Consider the following 22,441-nt stretch of genomic DNA (forward strand, 5'->3'; position numbering starts at 1 on the left):
TCGGTTTCTGTATGTACGTGTGCGTGTGTGTGTGTGTTTAAGAGTAAGGGAGAGAGAGAGAGAGAGAGAGAGAGAATTGGAGAGGCTTGCTAGAGACTATGGCTCGCACTGGCGCGCGGCGCGTTCTGTTACCAAGCAAGATCTCGCGCGCGGGGCAACGTTTCGTATGACTCACGATTCACGACTCACGGACTCACGGCTGGAAAGCAAACGCTGCAAGGACACCGAAAGTCTCGTCGGCCCACGTAACATCTGCAATTTCTCAGTCGCCGAGAAAAACGGCGAAAGAACGTTAGATGCGAATATCTATACAAATGGTAAGGACCGCTTCTCGGACTCTACCCAAACATACCGATTCTAGATCTTATCGATCCATAGACATTCCATTTTCGTCTCCCTGCTCGAAATGCACTTCGATCGTAGACTTTTGAATTGCTAAATTCTCGTCCAGGAATATTCCTATACACGATTGAGATTTTTCTGCTTGATAGGAGAGAGCGCGTTTGATTTGTGTTGGTTGAAGAAAAAATTGACTTGGAACAGCTGGGAAATTCTCCATAGACGCGATCCAAATTTTTGGAAACACGTGTCTAGCTTCCTTTCTCTCGAAAGGGCAAGGACCATCCTGCATCCGGGACACGTGCTGCACGGATATTATGCTTGTACGTATCTCGGGGATTATTTATAAACACAAGCCCACACCGGAATTCAAAATTCTATATCCCAGAGACACGCAGGAGAACCATTCCTCTCCCAAGGAACTTTCGTGTACATATATATATATATATATATATTTGTACTAAGCTTTCCATGCTGCTCCATCCCTAATAAAATTATTTACTGTGCAATCAGATTTAAAATTTTCTTTTCTCAACCACTTTTTGTTGTCCATTGTACGCAAAGTTGGTTGCAGTTTCAATATTATTCGCCAAATTATTATTTTCCAAAGCTTCGAAAAAATTAGTCTTGGAGCGATCTGTGGGCGCATTCAATCTGGCGGGAATTTAAAACCTCGCGCAATACCTCCCCTCTTCCCCTACCCAAACTATCTTTCTCGACTGCTGCCTCTTGTCCTATCGTATAACGCAACACTGTTAAATCCCGTATGTAACGTTAGTCGCCGAGTGCCGGATGCAGGAGAACCACAGGAAGAAAGGATCCCAAAACCACTTGATATCCGTTTCAGATATATTCTCCTTGTAACTCTATAACTCTTTATCCCCCTGTTAAGTCGAGTCTAATATGTAATTCTTCGCTGGTAACTGAAAATATCGTAGAAATTAATTGAAAGCTTGAAAAATAGTAAAGGTGTGAAATGCTTCCTCATTAAGAATCAACCAACTCATCACGCGTCAGATTTATGCATATACAGAAAATCCTCATGATTAATTACGGAAAATAATTAACGAAGCAAAAATATTGTGGTAAAACTGAACAGTGAGAGGTATTAGTCTATTATAAGATTAAAAATCGTCAAAGGATGTGAGGTCCACTCGGTTTAAAAGGCACAGTAGCGAAAAACAGACAGCTTCAGACTCCGTATCTGTTAGCCACCTAAAAGCTATACGAAAGCGTCCTTAAAAGTAACATCGGCTGCCTCTTAAAAACTCCCAAAACCACGCATTACTCGCACTGAAGATTAGGACCAGTATTTCTTCATTCCTACCAACTTTATTCATGGAATTCTTTGCTCCTTCCACGGATAGGGTTAGATCTTACAAATCTCTTGACTATATTTTTCCACCGCAGAGGACAGCTACCGTAGCATCACGAACGATCTTTATGACTGATACCTCATGAGCGAATAGTCCTAATAAAATCTCATCTTTCTTATACACATTAAAAAATTGTATCACAAGATAACGAGCTAAAGGGACTACTCTGAATTTTTTAAATATTTAGTATCTATTAGTGCTCGTTAATTTATTGCGAAAGTTTTGAGTCCACAAATGAAATGTCTCACCTGTGTCTGGCAGCCAACATTTTTGACAGAAGGATATTTGGCGAAAGCGCGATATAAAAGAGAAAAATGGCGGAACTTCCGGTGTCTTCGGTGACTTTCTCCCGCCGACTGAGACTTTCCTACCTTTGTCCACAGTTTAAAGGGCTCAACTGCAGTCTCATTGTCAGTTTGTTCCATGCAGCATCTATTTATAATTCAAACGCATCGTTTTATTTATAGAAACGGAGCAGATCTGCAAGAGGTACGTCACAGCCGGGGGAGCCGACCCTCCGAAGTTTCGTCGAGTATTTCCGGCGCGAGAAAAGGAAAAACTCTTTCCAGGGAAGGATCCTTACCGAGATCTCGATTCTTTCTAAATTCTCGTTTGTTTTGAAAAATATACAGATCCAACCTTGATACTCTTTCTTCTTTCGTCCGTCTCTTGTATATAGGATCTACGGAAGAAAAAATAAATGCTGCGCCGAGGTTATCTTTTGGAGATAGCGATTTTTATAGGTAAGCTGGAGAAATTTGTTGGTTTTGTGCGTTTTTGTAGAATCAAAGGGACGGATATCGCAAGGACTATTACCTCTTTATATTCTGGCTGGAAGTGATTTCACGCATCGGAGGTCCTCTAGACAGGATCTGGGTGAGGCATCCTGTCGACTACGACAACTCTCTTATTTGCACTTTGATTTTTAGCCCTTTCAGGATGTCCCGTACGTACATTCGACAGGAAATCGGCTAATTTTAATTCGCGTCGACCATTAATATCTCTCTTAAAATCTCTTGAATAAAATAAGAATATAATTAATCATGCATAGCTCTTGAATAGGAAAATAGAAAAAAAGATGAAAAACTTCGCTAATATTTTTAGGAAATTTAGAGATTAGCGATTCCATATATTCTAGTTCGGAGAAGACGCGTTCATTGTGAATCGAGTCGATTGTAGCGTTCTGTTGTCAAGCGGAGGTCCTCCAACCTCTTTGAGGAAGTGCTTAACGGCGCTCTCCAACCGGAACCAACGAGATGCGCGAATTCGCTAATTTCACAGCCGCAACAACTTCCCAATCCTCTATCAATCTCGATATCGCAATTTTCCTTTTATTCCACCTGACATTTTGTAGAATATAATACTCTATTTATATTTTGCTTTTGAAATAAAGAAGGCTCGAATTTTTAAATTTGGATGTTGCGGTGAGTCACGGTCCAGCTAGGACGAATCTTGCGGGACACCGAGAATCCAGTTGAAATTTCATCGCACCTTTTCCTCCCTTATATAGCAGAGATCATCTCTTGGAGGGATTTGGTTACACGCAAAAACTATATGCTATACACGTGAGAACAAAAACGTGCAAGAACTATGTTTTTCAATATCAATTATGAAATATCAACTTTTGAGGTTGCGGAGGACAAAATTGATATTCCGACGAATGTTTAGGGAGGCTCGTGAAAACGTGATTTGTGGCCATGGCAAAGGTTCCTCGTCGAGACGCTGCGCAGTATCGTCGCCTCGTTAACCAAAACTCAAGTGGCCATAAGCACAACTGAAAGATTTACACCACGCTCGGTTCTGTCAGTGTCATCTTGTTGCCTAAGCCACAAAATTCTATAAAATCCGACGATCGATACACTAGCGATACTTTGGCCGCAAATAAAATTCCCATAACCTCGAAAGGGCAATTGTTCGAAGGATAAATTTGTGTATTGGAGGTTTGGGGAGGGGGGGGGGGGGGAGGTGGAATATGGAGAAACGGACAGCTGAGGATGAAAACGAGTATCGTCCTTTAGGTGGCTGCGTTTCGAATCACAATGTATAAAAAAGGAGAGGAAAAAGTGGAGTACGCGTGGCAAATGGACAGACGAACGGGTTCTTCGGGAGAGTAAAAAGGGGGGAGGGGGAGATACGACGCTCGGATATGAATGTCCTTTAATTAGAGGAGTCGGTTAGGTTAGGGTTTATGTCTACTTCGCCTCGTGTTTACAGGGCATTAGCTAATTCATCGCGTGCTACCGTTACTCGACCAGTTCGTTAGGTTATTGTGGACACGATCGGACCACATTCTATTCTTCCTTGCTCGAAAGTCTTTATTTATTATCCGTTTATGACCGTTGACGTTATCCCGCCAAAATCTTCTCCCCTGAGAAACCGGCGTCCACGGCAGTTATACGTTTTCCAAAAAATAAATAAATAAATATAAGCAGACAATGATTTCTTCATCAAATCCAAACTAACCTCTTTCAATCTCTTCGCTTGATTATGATTGATTGAATTTTTTAGGGGAAAAGTGGCATTCGTGAACCGCGACAGTAGATTGTAGAGATGAGGTTAAAAAAAGTATAATCGAGAATATTATTGAATCTCTGGTGATCGATTCCTGAATGAAGCATCAGGTGGAAGATCGTTTTAAATTTGACCCTCGAGTTGGAGTTGCTCAATCGGTTGGGGTCTGGTAGCCGGGGTGTGCTTTACACGTGTCCCGATGATAGATACCCGTTCATTAAGAGCACATTCAGCATTATATACACCTGGACAATTTTGGCCGCATCAAAACGATAAAAGCCCCTAAACTTTGTGCTCCTCTTTCAACCCGTCCATGCAGTGACATGTTTTTTTTAAACTGTATTATAGTCATAAGCAATGTCACTTAAAATGCCCCACTCTCCGAATCCCTACTTCAAATCCCACATTAACGTTTTAATAACGAAAATTCAAAATTATATATATATATTGCCTTTATTATATAAATATACACCAGGATAGAGGATTAAGTAACATGAGAAAAATAAGCTTTGTTGCCTCCGAAGGGAAGCTTTTGTCTTGTAATACTTTTTATCCGTAGGTTAGAAAAGTCGAGTTTGGCTTTTTTGTCGAAATATTAGCCAAGTATACGGGCAGAACCCATAATTCCAAGTAATTACTTGTCTATATACGCCTGGAAGTTGAGTCAGAGCCGTAAAAAATCTCTAAGGCCAATAACAAACGACCATGGTCCAATCCTCCGGAAATTATAGCTACACCAACACCGAAGCAGCGTATGCAAAGTTTTTTGCACGAGTCTATTTCGTCGTAAATTTTGACTGGCATGAACCAACTGTAATTATAGAATTATCATTTTTTGTTCAACCTCAAGACCTATGCGGTGCCTGTTTTTGACAAATTTTTATATCGCCGTCATTTCGTTTTCGAGAAAAAGGTAATTTTCTAATTGAGCATACGAAGGAGGGTGAGATAGGTGGCAAAACACAACGTTAGAGGTGATAAAATTAGAAGGAAAAACTCGATAAAGTTAGCATTAAAAAGAGGGATTAGGATGTAGGAAGTTTTCAAGTTCCGATGATAAGAAACATCGTATTTGGCGATAAGAATAAAAGAAGTTGGTGTGTGGTGTAACGGTCAAAAATCCATCAGTGGTATAAGCGAGTGAATTTTGTACGATTAGCGATTTAAGTGGTCAGCCAGGCGTATTGGTTGGCATTGTTGGGGTGGGTATCTATAAAGGATGGCAGCCCATTAATGGCAGCTGCACCCCGCGTGGACGCTCCCCCATAGCGCATCGCGCATTCTAATTAACCTTATGCCTGTGTACCGTCTGTACGACCACCCCCATATGTTTGCACCAGATAAGTAAACGCATGCTTCTGACCCTGCTCCTGCACTCTTCTAATGTTCTTTGTCTATGTCAATGTTAACTAAATAATAAAATATGTGTTGCTTTGCTATAATTTACTCACATGCATGTGCTGGATAGCATAAAATAATATAGTATAATTATATACAAGTTTTTGCGAGTCAATGATATTTTTGCCAAAAGGCTTGAATAATATCTTAGTTTTTGAAAAAATCATACTAGCCCCAAGTACCATAAATTTGAGAATCAGCTATGAAATTGTGCGTTTCAACGGAAAATCAAAGCCCAGGTGACGTCTTTGTTGTTCAATTGGTAAATTACGATAGAGAGTTTTCTATGTGCTGTCTCAATTCAGAAATGGCGGTTGAGATTTGAAATTGTTGAGTTATGTCGAGTTTTATCGCTCTTTGTTCTAGCATCGATTTCACCCTAGAAGTGTAAAAGTGTGAAACGCGCGTTACCTATATACACTATACTATACATAATCAATATATGGGAAGAGCTCCAGGTGATGTTATAGAGAGAACGTTGCGCGATCTTCAGCTGCCCAATTTTCGTCGATTCGACTCGGTTTCCACGTGCCGATTGTCCTGGCGTGCTTCGCTTCCTTGTCCATCCACTCCCGAATATAATTATGACCTTTCCCATCGGACACGCGTAACACTCGTGCTCCCAACGTCCAATGCTGCACGTGCCATTTCAAAAGCAAATGCCATTTTTTCCATACCCTCGTACAAAGCTTTCCTCAATTTCTCACAATTCATCCAAAGTACATAGAACCATCGTAGGGAATAATTCTGTGAAATATCTCTATAAAATCAACCAAAATTTTATATTTACTACTCTTCCATATAATTTTATCACCTCCCTATTGTGCATCCTCAATCGACACACTTCATTCTTCTCAATCGTTTACACGGTATATTAATTTTTATATAATAGCTTACATCTTAAAGTATGACGGTTCAAGAAATAATAGGAAAACGAAAATTTTCATATAAAAGCATATTTTTATTCATTACGCTTGTCTTAAATATTATGACTAGAGTTTCTTCCCTAATCCTAAGGCCTGATTTATTTCATTTCTCTCAGCTCTCATGATCGAGACTACGAGATATTGTTATTTGTCTTCTATTTGATTAGTAAGTTAATCTTTGGAGGCGCTGCATCGCTAATTCAACCAAGAATCAACTGTTCCAGGCTCCCGATGGATCGTCTCATTGAGATTTGCCAACGTATTGCTAAATTACCAACTTAATACATTATTAAATTCCACCAATATTATATGAAAATTTAACCAATAATCACGATTAAATGTGAAACAGTATTAAACGAATCGCTTAGTCTAACCCTATTCCTTATTGATATAGTTTTATAACAATACACGAAGCTGTTTGATAATATTAATAGTGATTAACGTTAACTAGATAAAACTGTCTAATTGCATTAATATTAATGGCAATTAATATTAACTAAATTCAATATGCATCAACCGCCTATTTTTCCCGTCTTTTCTACTTTTCTACCTGATTAATTTTAATTTATTCCATCGCTAAATCAGGACATCCCAAAATTGTATCGATATAAAAATTAACCTAACGAATATAAAAAATATCTCACTACCAATGTTAGCATTATCATCGCCATTATGAGCAACTTTATCGACAAAATTACGTGCTAACCCTCGAGTTTATAATGCAAATGTTTGTATGTAAACATATAAAATAATTGTGTAGCCTAAAATCACATAGTAATTACCGATATTCGACATATTGTTTACTAAGAATGAATTAATCGTGACTGAACATGAGATAAACAATTTTTAGCATTGCTGTTGACGTTTGCAACTGGGACGATTCCATCCAAACCTCCATAAAATCACTATGCGAATATTTACAACATTGACACAAACATAATTTAGCGGTGATTTAATTAATGATATAATAATAGTGATAATAATATAATATTAATAGTTAACGAAAAATAGTACCAAAACTAATTGTTGGAGTCGCAATAAAATAGTGTCCAATAGCGACGACATAAGCGGAGCAATAAATATACAAAGTTTGGCGATTGAAGGCGAAGAGCCTCATAAACATTTTTCGGAGATTTTAGAGCCGAGTGTTTTGTGCTTTCGCTTTTCGCTTAATTCGATGTCGTCGGCGTAGATTTCACGGACTTCATTTGGACCTTGTTCTGTTCCATCATCGAGCCCGACGACGAGAGAACTGACTTTTTCCCAGCTTCGCAGATTTTTCGTGCTCGCCAATAATCTACAATTGAAATACATTTATTAGTTCACATTGACCAAAATAGCTGAACGTTACAGTATAGGTATTTTTTTGTTTATATTAAATGTTAATTTTCCAAAAAGCTAAATATATTTATGCGAACATTTAAGAATACAATTATGGAGAATGAATAGATCGAGGAGCGCAGGGTCAAGAAGTTGCGAGATGGTAGAGGAGAATATTGAAGGGGAGACGAATGAATATATGCTGGAGACTCGGGGGATTTTCTTTTGTGGCTACGAGGCAACTAATATCGGGGATGCAGCAGTACCGAACCTGCGATTTGGAGACGAAAATTTCCACAACAAAGCATGCGCACCCTGACCCTCCTCGTCAGGTAGACACTACTACCACTACCACCACCTGAAAACACCACCCTCTTTTTCCTTCAAGACCCCACCTATTCCCCGTCAAACCTGACAGGTGTAAACCACTTCTTGCGATCCTCGTCGATTTTCCCTTTTCTCGATAATCCTTCATTCTTTTTCTATTATTTTATTAATTCCTTACGATTTCTTTATTTTTCAAAAAATTCTTCATTTCCATAGCCGTAACGAGAAAAGTGATTAAACCTATCAATTAATGGTGTTTTTCTTGTATCTTTCCACATAGATGGAAGGATAAATATGATAGGATAGGTTGTAAAGACTTTGGCACGTTTTGTCGTCATATGGCGCACGAAACGAAACTTTCTCATTGTATATTTTGGATTTTAAGGGCGACACGGACATCTGTTTTCGGGAGAGGCTACCTGTCCACACCGACGGACGGGGAGCCCTCTCCTACCTCGTACCTCGTCTTTGTCCCATTTTCTTGGGCCAACCGAAAATTTCCTAAGGAGGTCCATCAACCTTTTCATACACTAAGAAAAACCACGCACGAACGCGTCTCCTACCTCGGGCGAAAGCCTCTTTCACTGCTATGAAAGTGAAGCATCTCCCATAAACCTCCCCTACATTCACGCGAGCCTAAAGAATCCTCCATAAACTCCCTGGATTATTTTCTACATTTTGTAAGAAAACTTTACTTTCCTATCTTCAATAAGAAGACCATCAAAGGAAGCAAAGAATAATATTTAGATTTCAGGTTTATGGATACTTTGAAGGAAAACTATGAGATGCTTGAAAACGTTGGAAGGGAAGAATCGATACTGCATCGAGCTGGACTTTGTATAAATTTATGAATCGTACGTATCCTCTAATCTTTCAGCGATATTTTCAAGACACGAGAAAGCCACGAAACGAATGGAAGAAAATATTCAGATTTCTAGCTTTTGGGTAGTTTTCGAAGAAAGACGAAAAGCTGGCAAGTTAATGGATGAGAATAAGCAGTCTCCAGAGACAATCTGTATTTGCTTGGCTTCTTCTCGCAGTTTCGCAGTGGAGCTCTGTGGCAGCCACGGGATGAATCATTTTTCATCGTGCAGGTGTGGACCTGTCTCAACGCGTTCGTTCGGTCACGTGACCGTTTAGACGAAATTTCCTATCAGCTCGAATACTCCGAGTCTGTGCACATTTCTAAATTTAACTCTGTCGAATCTCGCTAATGTCCCATTAATCTCTCTGTCTCTCTCTCTCTCTCCCTGCCAAAACAAAAAGTCGAGAAAATTCTTAGACCAGTAATCTTGCAAATCCTGTTGATATCTCATGGAGCCCGAAGGAGCAACGATCTCCCTCCCCTTTTTCAAGACAAAAGCATCTTTAGATTGGAGCAATTGATTCCACAGTTTTATCGATGCAATCTTTGCAGACTTTGAGGTATTCAGAAGAGATTTCGAGGTAGCTTCGTACGTGTGTGTGCGTGCGCGCGGGTGAAGAGTGCATCGGAGCGAGAAGTTGCAGTAAGAAGGCCCTTTGATCGCGACACCTGTTGGTTCGCAGGGACTTGCACGTCTTTTCCCACGATCGAATCGCGAAGGGGAACACGCGATATGGCATTGGCGAAAAGACCTTAGGAAGGCCGTGCACCACCTGTCTCTCAAATCTCCCTTCAATTCTACGCTTCTGCGCTCGTCTCTCCACCTCGGCTAATTACCACCGGCTTAATCTCTCCTCTATCTCAACTCGCCAACGAATCTCGACCAATTAGAGCGATCACCGATTTCACATGGCTGCATTTTCCTTACAATGTCTTGAAAAACCAACACGCGGAGAAGCAACCCTCTTTACAAGAGCGACGCTTATTCGCCTTCCCTCAAACTACTCGTCCAAATCTAAAAAATTAATATCTCTTATCGATTAAATTTCCAGCAAAATAAGGTTATCGTCCATAACGATTTGTAATTTCTATAAGGAATATATATATATATATGAGCAATTTCTTATAAATTCATATATTATATCTGCATGCATGTTTAATCTTGCTGTTTGGCATGCGCAATTACACTTGGTCGACGATTCAGTGTCCATTGTGCAATTCAACGAATCTCTGGATGCATAGCGTAAGGATGAAGAAAAGGAGGAGCCGAGTTACAGGGTTTTAGACATGCAAGGAATGCGATCTTAAGTTGCTCTTACTCCTCAACATTGGACCCTTAAGGTGAGTCAGTGAGAAACCCTTTGGATTTATCTTTTACTTGGGATGGTGACTCACGTCTGATTCATTGGACGTTCTATATCACGTTACCTTTATTCCCAAAAGCACCGTCCCCTACCTTCACCTCTTTCTCTTCTACGACAGTTCTCTTTTCTACTGTTTTAAAGATAAGCCTCCCCCGCTATTTTTTTTATAGTTCGATATTGTCATTACGTAATCTATACACTATTGGCTGTACAATTAAAAATCATGAAATCTCTATTTCGTTAGATTTATTTATAAAAAAAAAAAAATAAAATTTTATTGAGGAAATATATAATATATGTATATACAGTTGTAACAGTTTTTAAACTAATATTTTAGGTTAGCAGGACAAACGGCGGCGGGAGTTGAGAAAAGAGCTGGTGACAAAGTTGCTGGAGTTTTTGGAGCGTAAGACGAGAAGCGCTGTAGGAGGATCGTCGTTTGTCGGTAAGGTTAGGTGGAGGGGCAAGGGATTAAAGAGGAACGAAGAAAAAGCAAGGGGAATGGAAAACGGAAGAGAGGAACGAATGGACGTGGTTAGAATGGGAAAATAAGTCCGAGCCACGCGACCAGCAGACCTTGCGCCTGCGTCCGAGTTTCCTTCTCTCTTCCCCTCCCCTCCTCTCTCCCCTCTCCATCACACACCCATAGTTTCTTTCCCGCCAAAAACCACACCGTGACGCCATCCACAACTAAATTGCCATTTCATTAATTCTACTACGCAATAACCTATCACAGACTATCCTCTTTAACCGATATTGTTCTACGATTATTATTACTACACTTTCACATATTTCTCTCGAAAAACATAACAAAATTCGTGCTTATCAAGCGATGGTAATTAAAAGGTATTTCGATTATTTTCAGGATTATTACTGTGCATTGGTACATGTATTATGCGTCGGAGAAACAGTTTTGTTTTGGCGTTGGTGGTTTGGAGAGGAAAATTCTGATAGGGAAAAAGGTTGGGGAGGATTGGTTTGTTTTGGGAGATATTTACCGTGAATGTTGGTTTGTTTTGCGTAGGGACTGTTCCTTTTTCTCGGAGAACGGTCGCTTCTATCGTAGTTTGGCTGGAAATTATTTTCCTTGTCCTCCGAGCAGGGATCGATACCCCATCGTTTGGCGAATCTGCTTCTCTCAGTGTCGAGGGCTTCCTGGAGGAGTTCCACGGTTTCTCTAGGATTCGGCTTGCCGAAAAGGCAGCGTGGCCCTCGTGTAACCATCGCCGTGTTCGACAACACCGTCAAGTGAACTTCCCGTCGAATCGAAGCTGCCAGCATCTCGATTATTCCAAACTTTTCTCCTTCAACTTTCGCACAATTAACTCTTTCTTGCCGAAACTGACTCTTCGGCCTCTATTCTCGGTCGAGGTTCTGGAAAATCGATCGAATTCCCACTTAATGGATGATTGGAAATCTGGCACTTGGAATTCCCGCCGCGTTGGCAAACTTGTGATTGAATTTCCTCAACTTGCAGCAATCGAATTGGTGAGTTTCACGGCTCGTTGGATTCACAGTGACGAAAGCTAGTGAGTTTATGTCAGAAGAACGCGATATGAAAAGATTTTTATTGAGGAATCACAACTTGATTCATTGAATGGTCGGAGCAAACTGGCGTACGATCCTAACCTTACGACGGTCGGCCTCGTTCTGTTGGTTGGTTTCCCTCAAGGTGGAGCCGTACCGTACCGTACGTAGAGAGACCGTAGAGTCGTCGAGTGACTAGAGAATGCCACGAGGTCCCTTCTACCGAACGTTTCGATTCAAATCTGATTGGTGCGCGTGATAGCTGCGCATTGGAAGTGGCGCGAGTTGTCTGTCTTCCTCTCTCCAGATGGCGCGCATTACCCAAACGACGCAATCTCGCTTGCACCACCACTCTCCCCGCTGCTGTCGTCCGAAGCCCAACGGATTATGCTAAGCGATTTACTACACTAGCCACGAAGATTGTGCGCCATTCGATCGCTTCTTCCTTTTTTAAAAACAATTCGGTAAGCCTATCGCGATTTATCAATGCTTCATCCCCGCTCTTCGTCCAATTGGGTTAGATTTTCTACAACAATGTTTATATTGTTTTCTAATTGACGTCATAAACGTCCCATTGTTATAATGTTTAATTTTCAAGAAAGAGAAAGTTAGCTCTGTTTTTATAAAGAAATAATAGCTTTTATTTTCCAATATTTGCTTTGGTTGAATAAATGAACGATAATTGGAAGTGGAAGAACGTGGTATATCAAATGTCACAGATTCCATGTTTCAAGATATAAACAATGGTCGAGTCAAAGATGTAGGATGGCACGAAAGAAGTTTTAAAGGCGTGTCGTAATACATTTGGTAATTTGCAGAGCGGGTAAAACAGCATGTGTGAAGCTTGGCGACCGTTAAAAATTTGAATAGAAATCCCGCCAAGAATGGACCAATAAAATCGAGGAACAGTTTTACCAGTTGGTTGTGTGGATGCGTGCAGCAACAGCATTTTGCAGCAAGAGAAAAAGGATCGAGCGAGCAGGTGGACCAGAGGAATGAGAAAAAAGGGAACGACGAAGAAAGAGAAGTGGCGGGAACGAGTTTTTTTAGAAGGAAAATCGTCCAGTAAGAAACCATGAAATTTCACTTACTGCTTCTAAAAGCGTTGGGAAACAGGTCATTTTTACCGTAAGAAAGTCATCTTTAAACTAACCTCTCGACCAAAGTAAAATAAACAGAATATAAAGAAAAACCGTTAGAATAACTTGGAATAATGAAAGAATGCTGTAAAATCACGAAATCACCATAAATCAGTTGGTCAAGTGGTTGATTGGAAAAACAAAAGAATAGCTACAGAGAGAGAGAGAGAGAGAGAGAGAGAGAGAGAAAGCAGATTGAGTACAGGTTGGAATTAACTCGAGAGAATCAAAGCCTGTATAATTTCTATACTTATCCTGACACGTTACATGGTAATCGGCCATTCAAGGGTGACTGGTGAAACTACATTGTGTTCTCATTGATACTTTGCAAAATCATTGAGTTGTTTTAATGAAGGGGCCCGAATAGTATCGCGGCGTTCAAGTAATAAGGGTAAATTCGACCGTTACAGAAAAGCAGCGCGAATCATGCGGGCATATGGGCACTTGCCAGCCTATGTGTTGTTTATATGCACGCGCGCATACATGTGCGTTTCGCCGTGGCTCTGTTGGTGTGATTGGACAGGTGAACGCTGTGACCACCATGGTTAGCTGGCGTAACGGTCATTACCGAGCTATACGTGATTACCTCGCGAGATTTACTCGCGGCGGCGGGCCGGGCCAACAAATCCAATATAGGAAATCTCGCTTCAATTTCAATCATAGCTTAGAAAAGATCTGTGAAAATTATCATGGCTCCTCTTTCCAGCTGCTATCTAGCTATCATGCTATTCTACTCGACTTTTGTACTCGAAACAAAAACTATGCGCGATAAGATTTAACAACGAGTTTCACAAAACTTGTCCGACTCGTTTCATTGTTCTTTGATAAAAGACAATTGCAATGTATAGGTTTAAGTTGTAAGAGCATCGATGTGGGGGATATCGAATTCAGTGTCTGATGCATTTCGCTCCCCAATTCTGGTTTCCGGTCGTGGCTCCCGGACCGGAACTCGTACTTGGGGAACCAAGTGACGTCGGCAACATTGAAAATTGGGGAGAAAACGATCCGCAGGGGTTCCCTGGCAGGATGTAGTTTAACGCCCGCGACTACACCGAAGACGATTACCTTCCTCATCATTTTCCATGGTTTTTCGAACCTTCTAATTGGCCTCCCTGGAACCCTCAACCAGTAGTAAATTCTTCACAGTTTAGGAAAAATAACCGTTGCTCGTTCGTTAAACTTTATTGCCACTATATCCCTCTTTTGAATTTTTTCTCAAGCAAACTGCTCAAAGTCTCAGGTATACAAGTATTGAGCTTATAGTTTATAATTTATATAGTTTTAGGGTGTATGACCGGACTGTTTATAGAAACCGTTGCTAATGAAGCTTTTGATTTACACCAATGCATTATAGAAAGCAGTTACATTCGTTGGGGAGTTGAAATGGATGCGTTTGATGAAAGAGTTCCTGTGGACAGCGATCAGCAGCTGACGTCGCGAGTGAAAGAAAAGAGGAAAGGGGAAACGCGCGGTAGGGGGAGGAAGGCACTGTGTAAGAGATAGAGAGAGAGAGAGAGAGAGAGACGAAGCGAGAGAATAATACCAACGAAAATATGAAACTCTCTTCTCATTGCCGATTGGTCGGCCCGAAGCACCTGGCGACCACGCCAAATAAAGAAATTCCAAAGACTATAAGGTATTTTCGTAAACACAAGACTTTACTTTTGATTTGAAATTTGCCAAAGAATTGAACGAATGGCAAAATCAGAGGTAGATCCTTTCTTTTGGTTAATCTCGAGTCTTCGACGGACGGAAGTGGACTTTGGCGTGTTTACTTTGAGAATTTAAGAATGGAGCACCTGTTTACTTGGGTACGCGTAAAGAAAAACAAAGCTAGCAACGCAGACGGCGCAGAACAAACGGAGTCCTCGAGGAGCATCTTTTGGCGGAAATACGATAGTTGGCTTAGCATCCGCGGGCACGCGTACTTCTTTTATAAAAGTCCAATGGAGGGGGTAGCCATGCACTTTTGAACAGTCTTCCAATGTTTTCGGAACTAAAACTGCCACCTGATCCTAGCGATAGCTCGACAATAGCTGCATTATATGTATACGCGTGTGTCCGTCGTTACAATGTCTTTTTTCTACCTATATGTGCTCTATGCAAATCTGTTCGAATCTCTGAAAAGGACCCTTAAAAAGCCTTTCGAAAATTTTGCAGGTGAGCTATATATGTATATACGTACAACTAAAAAGCACCTGAAGATATAAGCCATTGTAGACACCTTGCAAGAATAAAAATTTCCCTACGATTCAAAGTTGTTGACTCCTTCAAACTTAATTTTCATATAGCTATATAAACTCTCGTCACACTTGTTTAAAACTTTTGTACAAGACTAATTACTGGGGCATTGAAGAATCTAGTGGAAAATTTCCACAGCGTGAATAATCCGACAGAATTCAATATAATATTCGCAGCGAACCGTGATGGGGCTAGGTACAATCAACCCTTTTATACCTGCATTTCGAATTTTGAAAATAACTCCGTCTACCTACTGGGGAATCGCATTGTCCGAATATTTATGACAACGCTGGGTCAGTTTTCCTTCTCTCTGCAACGAAAATCGCAGATGCGAACGACTAACAGCTGTGCGAATGCAGATGCGCCGAAAAATTTTGATTCAGATCACGCACCCTTGCTCGAGCCAATAACGAAATTTCCCTCAAACTCCCACCTAAACCTGTGTGTGCGGCTTGTAAACTTTTCAATTCTTTGCGATCGAACATAGCGTCGATGGAAGAGGCGAGCAAGTTGCAATTGCCATGCAAGAATCAATGTTTGTCGGATTTGCGTTAAGGACTAAAAGGAACGAGAGCACGCAGACTTTGAACAGCATCGCATCGGGATAAATGAAGAGCGTGGGTGGGTCGGTTTTTCGGATCTCTGCCGATCCGATCCAGCTGGCCTCTCCAAGCATCCACGCGCGATAGTTCCTTCAGATAACTATGAATACCGATCCCGTCTAGTGCGAGACGTGTCCCGAAGGGGGTGGAACAGCTGTTTGCTGGCTCTGCACCAAACTCCTTTTCTTCATATTCCAAAACACCTAACTCTTAACGGACTTTTCCTTCCTCGACCTTTAAATCTTCACCCTCTTTCGTGTCGCCCATTTTGCACTCGAGCTTTGATACGTTTTTTTTTTGTTACTATATTAATTATCGTTGGCAATACATCCGAGAGGACAAAGTTATTCACGATAAAGTTTGTTTCTTCTGGAAAAGTTGAATTTTTTATAAGTTAAGACTTATAAATCAATAGACCGGCTCGAGGCTGATATGCAAATCGGTTTAGCTTATCCTGCGCATGGTGTAGCTGATTATTTCCAAGTTATCGTATGATATTTTCGATATGTGTTTGAGATCGATCGTTAAAAAGGTTTCTGTAAGATTCGGCCTTGAAAGGGAGCCATAGGTGGTTTTGGGTGTAGGTGTGCGTGGGCGGACGATGAAAAAATGGCAGTTGGAAATGGAAGAGGATCGCCAGATGCCGAGAGAGTGGCCGAACAGGAGCAAAAGCTTTCACGCAGCCTGACGGATGGTGGGCCCGTGGGCCCGGGGCTGCTACCTATCTCAAAAGCCAAACTCACAAGTACCCGAACCCTCCCATTTCGAACAATCGTCACAGTTCTCAAAAATGGACAAACATTTTTATAGATTAAAAACAAAAAAAAAGCAAAAAGAGAAAAGTGAAAAATTCATCCAAGTTTTGTCGATCGTTAGAAAATTTAATCGATATCGTCGATGGACTCGTCGAATTTGAGAGATTTTTTCACTGGTCGAGACATGGAACGTTGCCAGATGGCGGTAATTAAATCGCTGGCAAGAAAAAGGCCGAAAAGGCCCTTCTTCCGTCATCCTACTGCAGCCTTCGTAGGTTCTCGTGTTTCCTAGCGCTCTTCGACGAGTATCGGAAAGCCTCCCCCTACTGGAAAAAGCATCCTACTCTTCTTTCACAAAGAAAAACTCTCGAATGTACTATATAATAGTCGCCTCTCCATTTTTCACCGACTCTTCTTTCATGCGCAACCTCAAATTTTCACTCGATCGAAAATTATTGCATATTTGATTGTTTTAGAGAAATTACGAGATTTTAATTGTATATAAATCTGAGGTTGAGCAAAGCTGCTGCATGGGCGTTTTGGGGTAAAATGGCGGGATGATTTTGGCATTGGGAGGAAATGGTTCTTGTGGATGTCTTGGGAATTCGACGGGTGCAGCTTGGGGCGGTGTAACGGCCGTTGGTCTGGGATGCCTCGAAAGTGGCAGGTGCAACTCGGGCCAAACTTCATTAAACACAATCCCATCTGCGCCCTCATACTCTCCTTCAGACTCTCTTATAGCATCCGTCGTCTCTCGGCTCGCCGAAAAAGTCTCTGTTGCCACGCGGAAACCATTCCTTTCCGTTCCAAACGGAATTTACGTGGAATCTGCGTATATATCCTCCCTCCACCCGTACTCCTTACAATTCTTACCATTTATTCTCATGGTTCAATCAATTTCTACAAAATTAAAAAGAACCTTTCGTTGCAACTCGAGCTCCTTTGACCGGTTCCCTCTGGCTAATAGTTAAGCGTGAATTTAGGTTATTTTAGATTAGGAGAGTTAAAGTTTCTTTTATTTACGTAGACTCAAGATGTACCGAGGCGCGAAAAGGATCGAGAAACGGACTTAGGACTATAAGTCTTTCGAGGAAAAATACTAATCGTTTCTAGGAAAGAGGATGCAGCCACGTGCTACGAGTCTTCGGGCACGCGTTCTGCTGGATCCAAGTCTCTATTGTTCAGAATATATCTGCTTAGAAATATTTACCCGTCATCACAATGAAATTGCTTTTGTTTTACCATACACGTTATATATAGGTAAAAAGTGATTTTTCATTATTTTTATAGTAACAGGAAAGAATGTTTAATTCATAATTGTAATTATTTCAGGTAAGTGCTTAAGATTGGTAAATTTCTGAAGTAATGGTGTACGATAAATTTTGCTATTGGGAAGATGCACAAAATTCTGGCGAATTTTTTTCACAAAGGCAAAATGGCACTTGCCTTCCGGCGAAGCACCGCAGGAAAAATGTCCTTCGATTGGGAAGGTAATAGCGGCAGGCTAGAAGGTAGTATATACAAAAGCTTTTCCAGGACTTTTAATTTTTAAAGGGACGAACAGCTGACGCTGTCCAAGGTGTCCCCGGATGCTTTGATGAATTTTCACGTGTCCTTCCCACCACCTGGGAACGACCTTGACAATTAAGCAAACGGAATTACAGAAAGCCTCGTTTGCACTTCCGTAACTTTGTCGAGAAAATTTATTCGTCCCTCAAAACATATATATTTCAAACCTTTCGTCTTATCGATGATCGAATAGGGTGACTGTGCCATGATATTTTCACCCTAGAAGATATCGTGGGAAATATTTGCCTAGTATGTACGTGCAGTAAAACGATAAGATTAATGAGTGATAAGTTGAATTTTTTCAAATCCTCCCTCCTAAACTCCTTAAAAGTACGAAAAATATATATGTTTGATCTTCGCGTATTTTTAACCGATCAACAAAGTAACTATAGGAGAATCAATAGAATATTCCATCATCCGGACATTTCTCATATATTGATAATGAAATATTATATTAAAGTTTCTTTGAGACGTCTAAAATAGTTATCTGCTTCCCACGGGATTATAAAGTATTAGAACGAATGGAATTTTTTCGGGGTAATTAATACTGATTACCATTGATTTGCTAGTAGCATATGTTAAAGCCATATAATATGATACGACCAGGTGTTAAATGGAGGGTGTGCCCATCGCTCGATGATTTCCCTGCCGTAATAATCATGAAATACGATCCCTTTCCGGCTATTCTCGCGCTTCAATTAACCCTTTGCGGCACAGTGGCACGGTACGGTGCCACCTTTTTAAAAACAGTTTTTTACAATTTTGATGTAGTTTAAATTCAATTAAACCAATGCTTTTTGTTTTTTTATGATCGTGAGATGTTACACAATTAAAATCTATGCAAAAAAGGTATAAATTTGTTTGTTAATTTATTTGTAATAATCAATAAATTAAAAAAAGATCCTTTTTTTTTTAAAAAAAATCATTATTGAAGAAATGGGTAGCTATATTCGTAAGGAAAAAATGATACAGGGGTTTTCGGGGTCGCTGATTACGAATCTGATGTCAAAATTTAGAAATTCAAAATGGCGGATCCAAGATGGTGGACAAAAATTTCAATTATTACCGTATTTCAAAAAGAATTGGTATACAATAGTTTTCGGGGTCGCTGATTACGAATCTGATGTCAGAATTTAGAAATTCAAAATGGCGGATTCAAGATGGTGGACAAAAATTTAGATTATTACCGTATTTCAAAAAGAATTGGTATACAATAGTTTTCGGGGTCGCTGATTACGAATCTGATGTCAGAATTTAGAAATTCAAAATGGCGGATCCAAGATGGTGGACAAAAATTTAGATTATTACCGTATTTCAAAAAGAATTGGTATACAATAGTTTTCGGGGTCCCTGATTACGAATCTGATGTCAGAATGTAGAAATTCAAAATGGCGGATTCAAGATGGTGGACAAAAATTTAGATTATTTCCGTATTTCAAAAAAAATTGGTATACAACAATTTTCGGGGTCGCTGATTACGAATCTGAACTCAGATATTTGTGAAAAGTGATTTGGAATAATCAGAAATTCAGTATAGTAAAATAAATAAAGAAATCCGCTCTTAGCCTAACCCAGAGATACGAACGAGGACGTGGCGGTTATCATCTCCATTTTTTCCATTTTTTTTTTTTACTTTTTTCAGTATTTTTTTTTATTTTTATAATTTTTATTTTTATAATGTTTTTTATATTTATATAAATATTATTGTTTTTATTTTCAACATCATTTTCAAACAATTTCTCACAACTTTTTCATATTAATTTTTTTGTACTTATTCACGAATGATAGATCAAGAAGCAATTTCTGTCCGATTGTAGACATAAAGGTACATTGCACAAATTACACATCCAATGAGTCCGTGTATTATTTGTTTTTGAACTGCAATGTGTACATCGTCTCTTATTTTCAATATGTATAGGCATATGAGCTGATTGAAAACGCCTTTTTTCAATAGATACTTGTGGTTTTTGAGAACCGATAATTGAAGGCTGTCGCTTCCTTCCTTTTTTAGTTGGAACGGTTCTAGAAACTAATCCATCTACTAAATGTAGTCGAAACTTTTTCAAAGTCACAGACTTATCGGTATTTATTTTTTTATATATGATAAATGAATTTACAACCGCCACATCAATGAAATACCAAAATATTCTGTGCCACCATTTTTTAGATTTTCGATCAATTTTGTATGTGGATATCAAGCGGTCTGCGCTATCAACGAAACCCATGTATTTATTGTAATCAGAGCATATAACAGGACAATCTACTTTTACTAAAGTGCCATCTCTTTGCCTTCGATTTACAGTTGTGACTTCAGATGGATCATGGTAATTTGATAGAAAGTGTACACCTTTTTTATCCATCCACTTTATCCAACTAATACCAGTCTTGGATGTTCGAAAATCATATTGTCCACGTTCCATTTCTTTGTCAGATATTACAGATTTTGGTAGTCCAGCTCGATTAGACCGTACCGTTCCACAAGCGAATATGTTATCTTTCTTTAGTGAAATCAATAAGTCAACAGCAGTAAAAAAATTATCAAAATAGACGTGATGATTCTTGCCAACAAGTTCACGGGTCAGATCCTTGACAACGCGTGCTCCTAACTGTTTTTCACAACTTTCCGTTTTACCGGTATAGACTTGAAATTCACAAACGAAACTAGATTCATCTGCTCGAATCCAACATTTATATCCACGTTTTATCGGCTTAGCTGGTAAATATTGTTTTAGGCTACTACGACCTTTGAATTTTATCATAGACTCATCGATTGACTGATATTTACTTGGTTTCCAATATGTTTTGAAATTTTTTTCAAGACTATTTAGTAATGGCCTCAACTTATATAATTTATCGTAGTTCGGTTTACCTTTCTTAGGTTCTGTCCGATTATCAGAGATATGTAAATTACCTAAAATAAATCCAAAACGAACAACAGGCATCAATGATTGCATAAATGAATCATTCAATTTTGGATCAGATGACCAGTAATCACGATATGAAGGTAGTTTTTTTATTCCCATCATAATATTGATTCCTATAAAAATACGTAATTCATCTTTCGTTATCAATGTCGCATTAGGTTTATTGTTTTGTATATAAATATTTGTTTGTTGAACTATAATATCTAAAATATCTTCTGAAACAAGACATGAAAAAATTTCCAATGGAGATTTTACATTATCAGGGATATTTGGTCCAAAATCAGCTGTGAATGGTCCGCCTGTTCTCTCTTTTCCTTTTTTCGTCCATGTTTCATTGCCAGAATATTCTTGTTCATCTTCATCTAAATCATTCTCACTTTCATCCTCTTCTACATACTCATTTTCTACATCAATCAGATTATACTCATTCTCATCAATATCTGAGTCAGCAAGTCCATCTATAGACTCCCCATCACTAGGAATATCAGTAATTTCCATTTCAAAAGACAGATAATAAGCAATAATTTATTAACTTTAGGATTGAAGGAAGAAGAATAATAACACCACCAAAGGGCTGTGCACATCAAAATATCATCAATGAATTTTAAAAAGTGATACCAAATTTAGATACCCCAAATTATAAATGTATAATAAAAAATGAAAAGTATTTAAACCATCCCGTAACAGTTATATTGAGACACAAAAGATAAAAATAGACATAAAATTTGTATCAACAAGAAATCATAATTATGAAATTCTGAAAACAATACAATGAAAATAATACCCTCGGTAATACGCGGTAACTGAATAATAATAGTATATGATTCAGCATGTGTAATTTACTTGCATAGGTACGTGGAGAAAGCAACTACTTATAATATAGTAATACTAAATCTTCAATCAATAATTCAACATATTGCACTGAGTATTCTTATATACTTATATATCATTTACACAGTACCTATATACTTGGAAATGATTGTTTTGAGAAAAAATGAGGTAAAAACTATTTTCAATCACGAATTATCGAGGATCCATTGGATTAGCTACTCAAAACCCAGAAAAGAATATAAGCCACCCAAAATATCTGTCTCATACGTCCAAGTTCACCGCTACACTTCTGTAGAAATAAAATCGTTATTACAAGCATATGGGCACCACTAAAAATTCGAAATTACTAACTCCGATAGCTACATATCTAAACTTTGGAATGAATTATCGATCTAAAAAATCTCTGTACATTAGTTTTTACTGGAAT

At 39.3% G+C, this 22,441-nt stretch overlaps 2 protein-coding genes and 1 long non-coding RNA gene across 3 annotated transcripts; 1 reads left to right on the forward strand and 2 right to left on the reverse strand.

The window, feature by feature from the left end:
- Positions 1-6,570: 6,570 nt before the first annotated feature.
- Positions 6,571-12,124, reverse strand: LOC136782570 (uncharacterized). The gene is made up of 2 exons (XM_066742080.1): positions 11,425-12,124; positions 6,571-7,847 (listed from the first exon to the last, which is right to left on the reverse strand). Exons 1-2 carry the CDS (start codon positions 11,705-11,707, stop codon positions 7,720-7,722), a joined length of 411 nt encoding a protein of 136 aa, XP_066598177.1. The 5' UTR covers positions 11,708-12,124; the 3' UTR covers positions 6,571-7,719.
- A 159-nt stretch (positions 12,125-12,283) lies between these two features.
- Positions 12,284-18,498, forward strand: LOC136782571 (uncharacterized). Its single transcript, XR_010824134.1, has 4 exons — positions 12,284-12,417; positions 12,772-13,018; positions 17,718-17,950; positions 18,023-18,498. It is a non-coding gene; the product is annotated as an uncharacterized lncRNA (long non-coding RNA).
- A 1,536-nt stretch (positions 18,499-20,034) lies between these two features.
- Positions 20,035-21,681, reverse strand: LOC136782529 (piggyBac transposable element-derived protein 4-like). The gene has a single exon (XM_066742016.1). The coding sequence runs from the start codon at positions 21,679-21,681 to the stop codon at positions 20,035-20,037; it is 1,647 nt and encodes a 548-aa protein (XP_066598113.1).
- Positions 21,682-22,441: the final 760 nt, after the last annotated feature.

This window comes from Prorops nasuta, unplaced genomic scaffold (assembly GCF_024137725.1).
Source record: "Prorops nasuta isolate Cenicafe-Biocafe unplaced genomic scaffold, Cenicafe_Pnas_1.2 PNAS00027, whole genome shotgun sequence".
NCBI classification, from domain to species: Eukaryota; Metazoa; Arthropoda; class Insecta; order Hymenoptera; family Bethylidae; genus Prorops; species Prorops nasuta.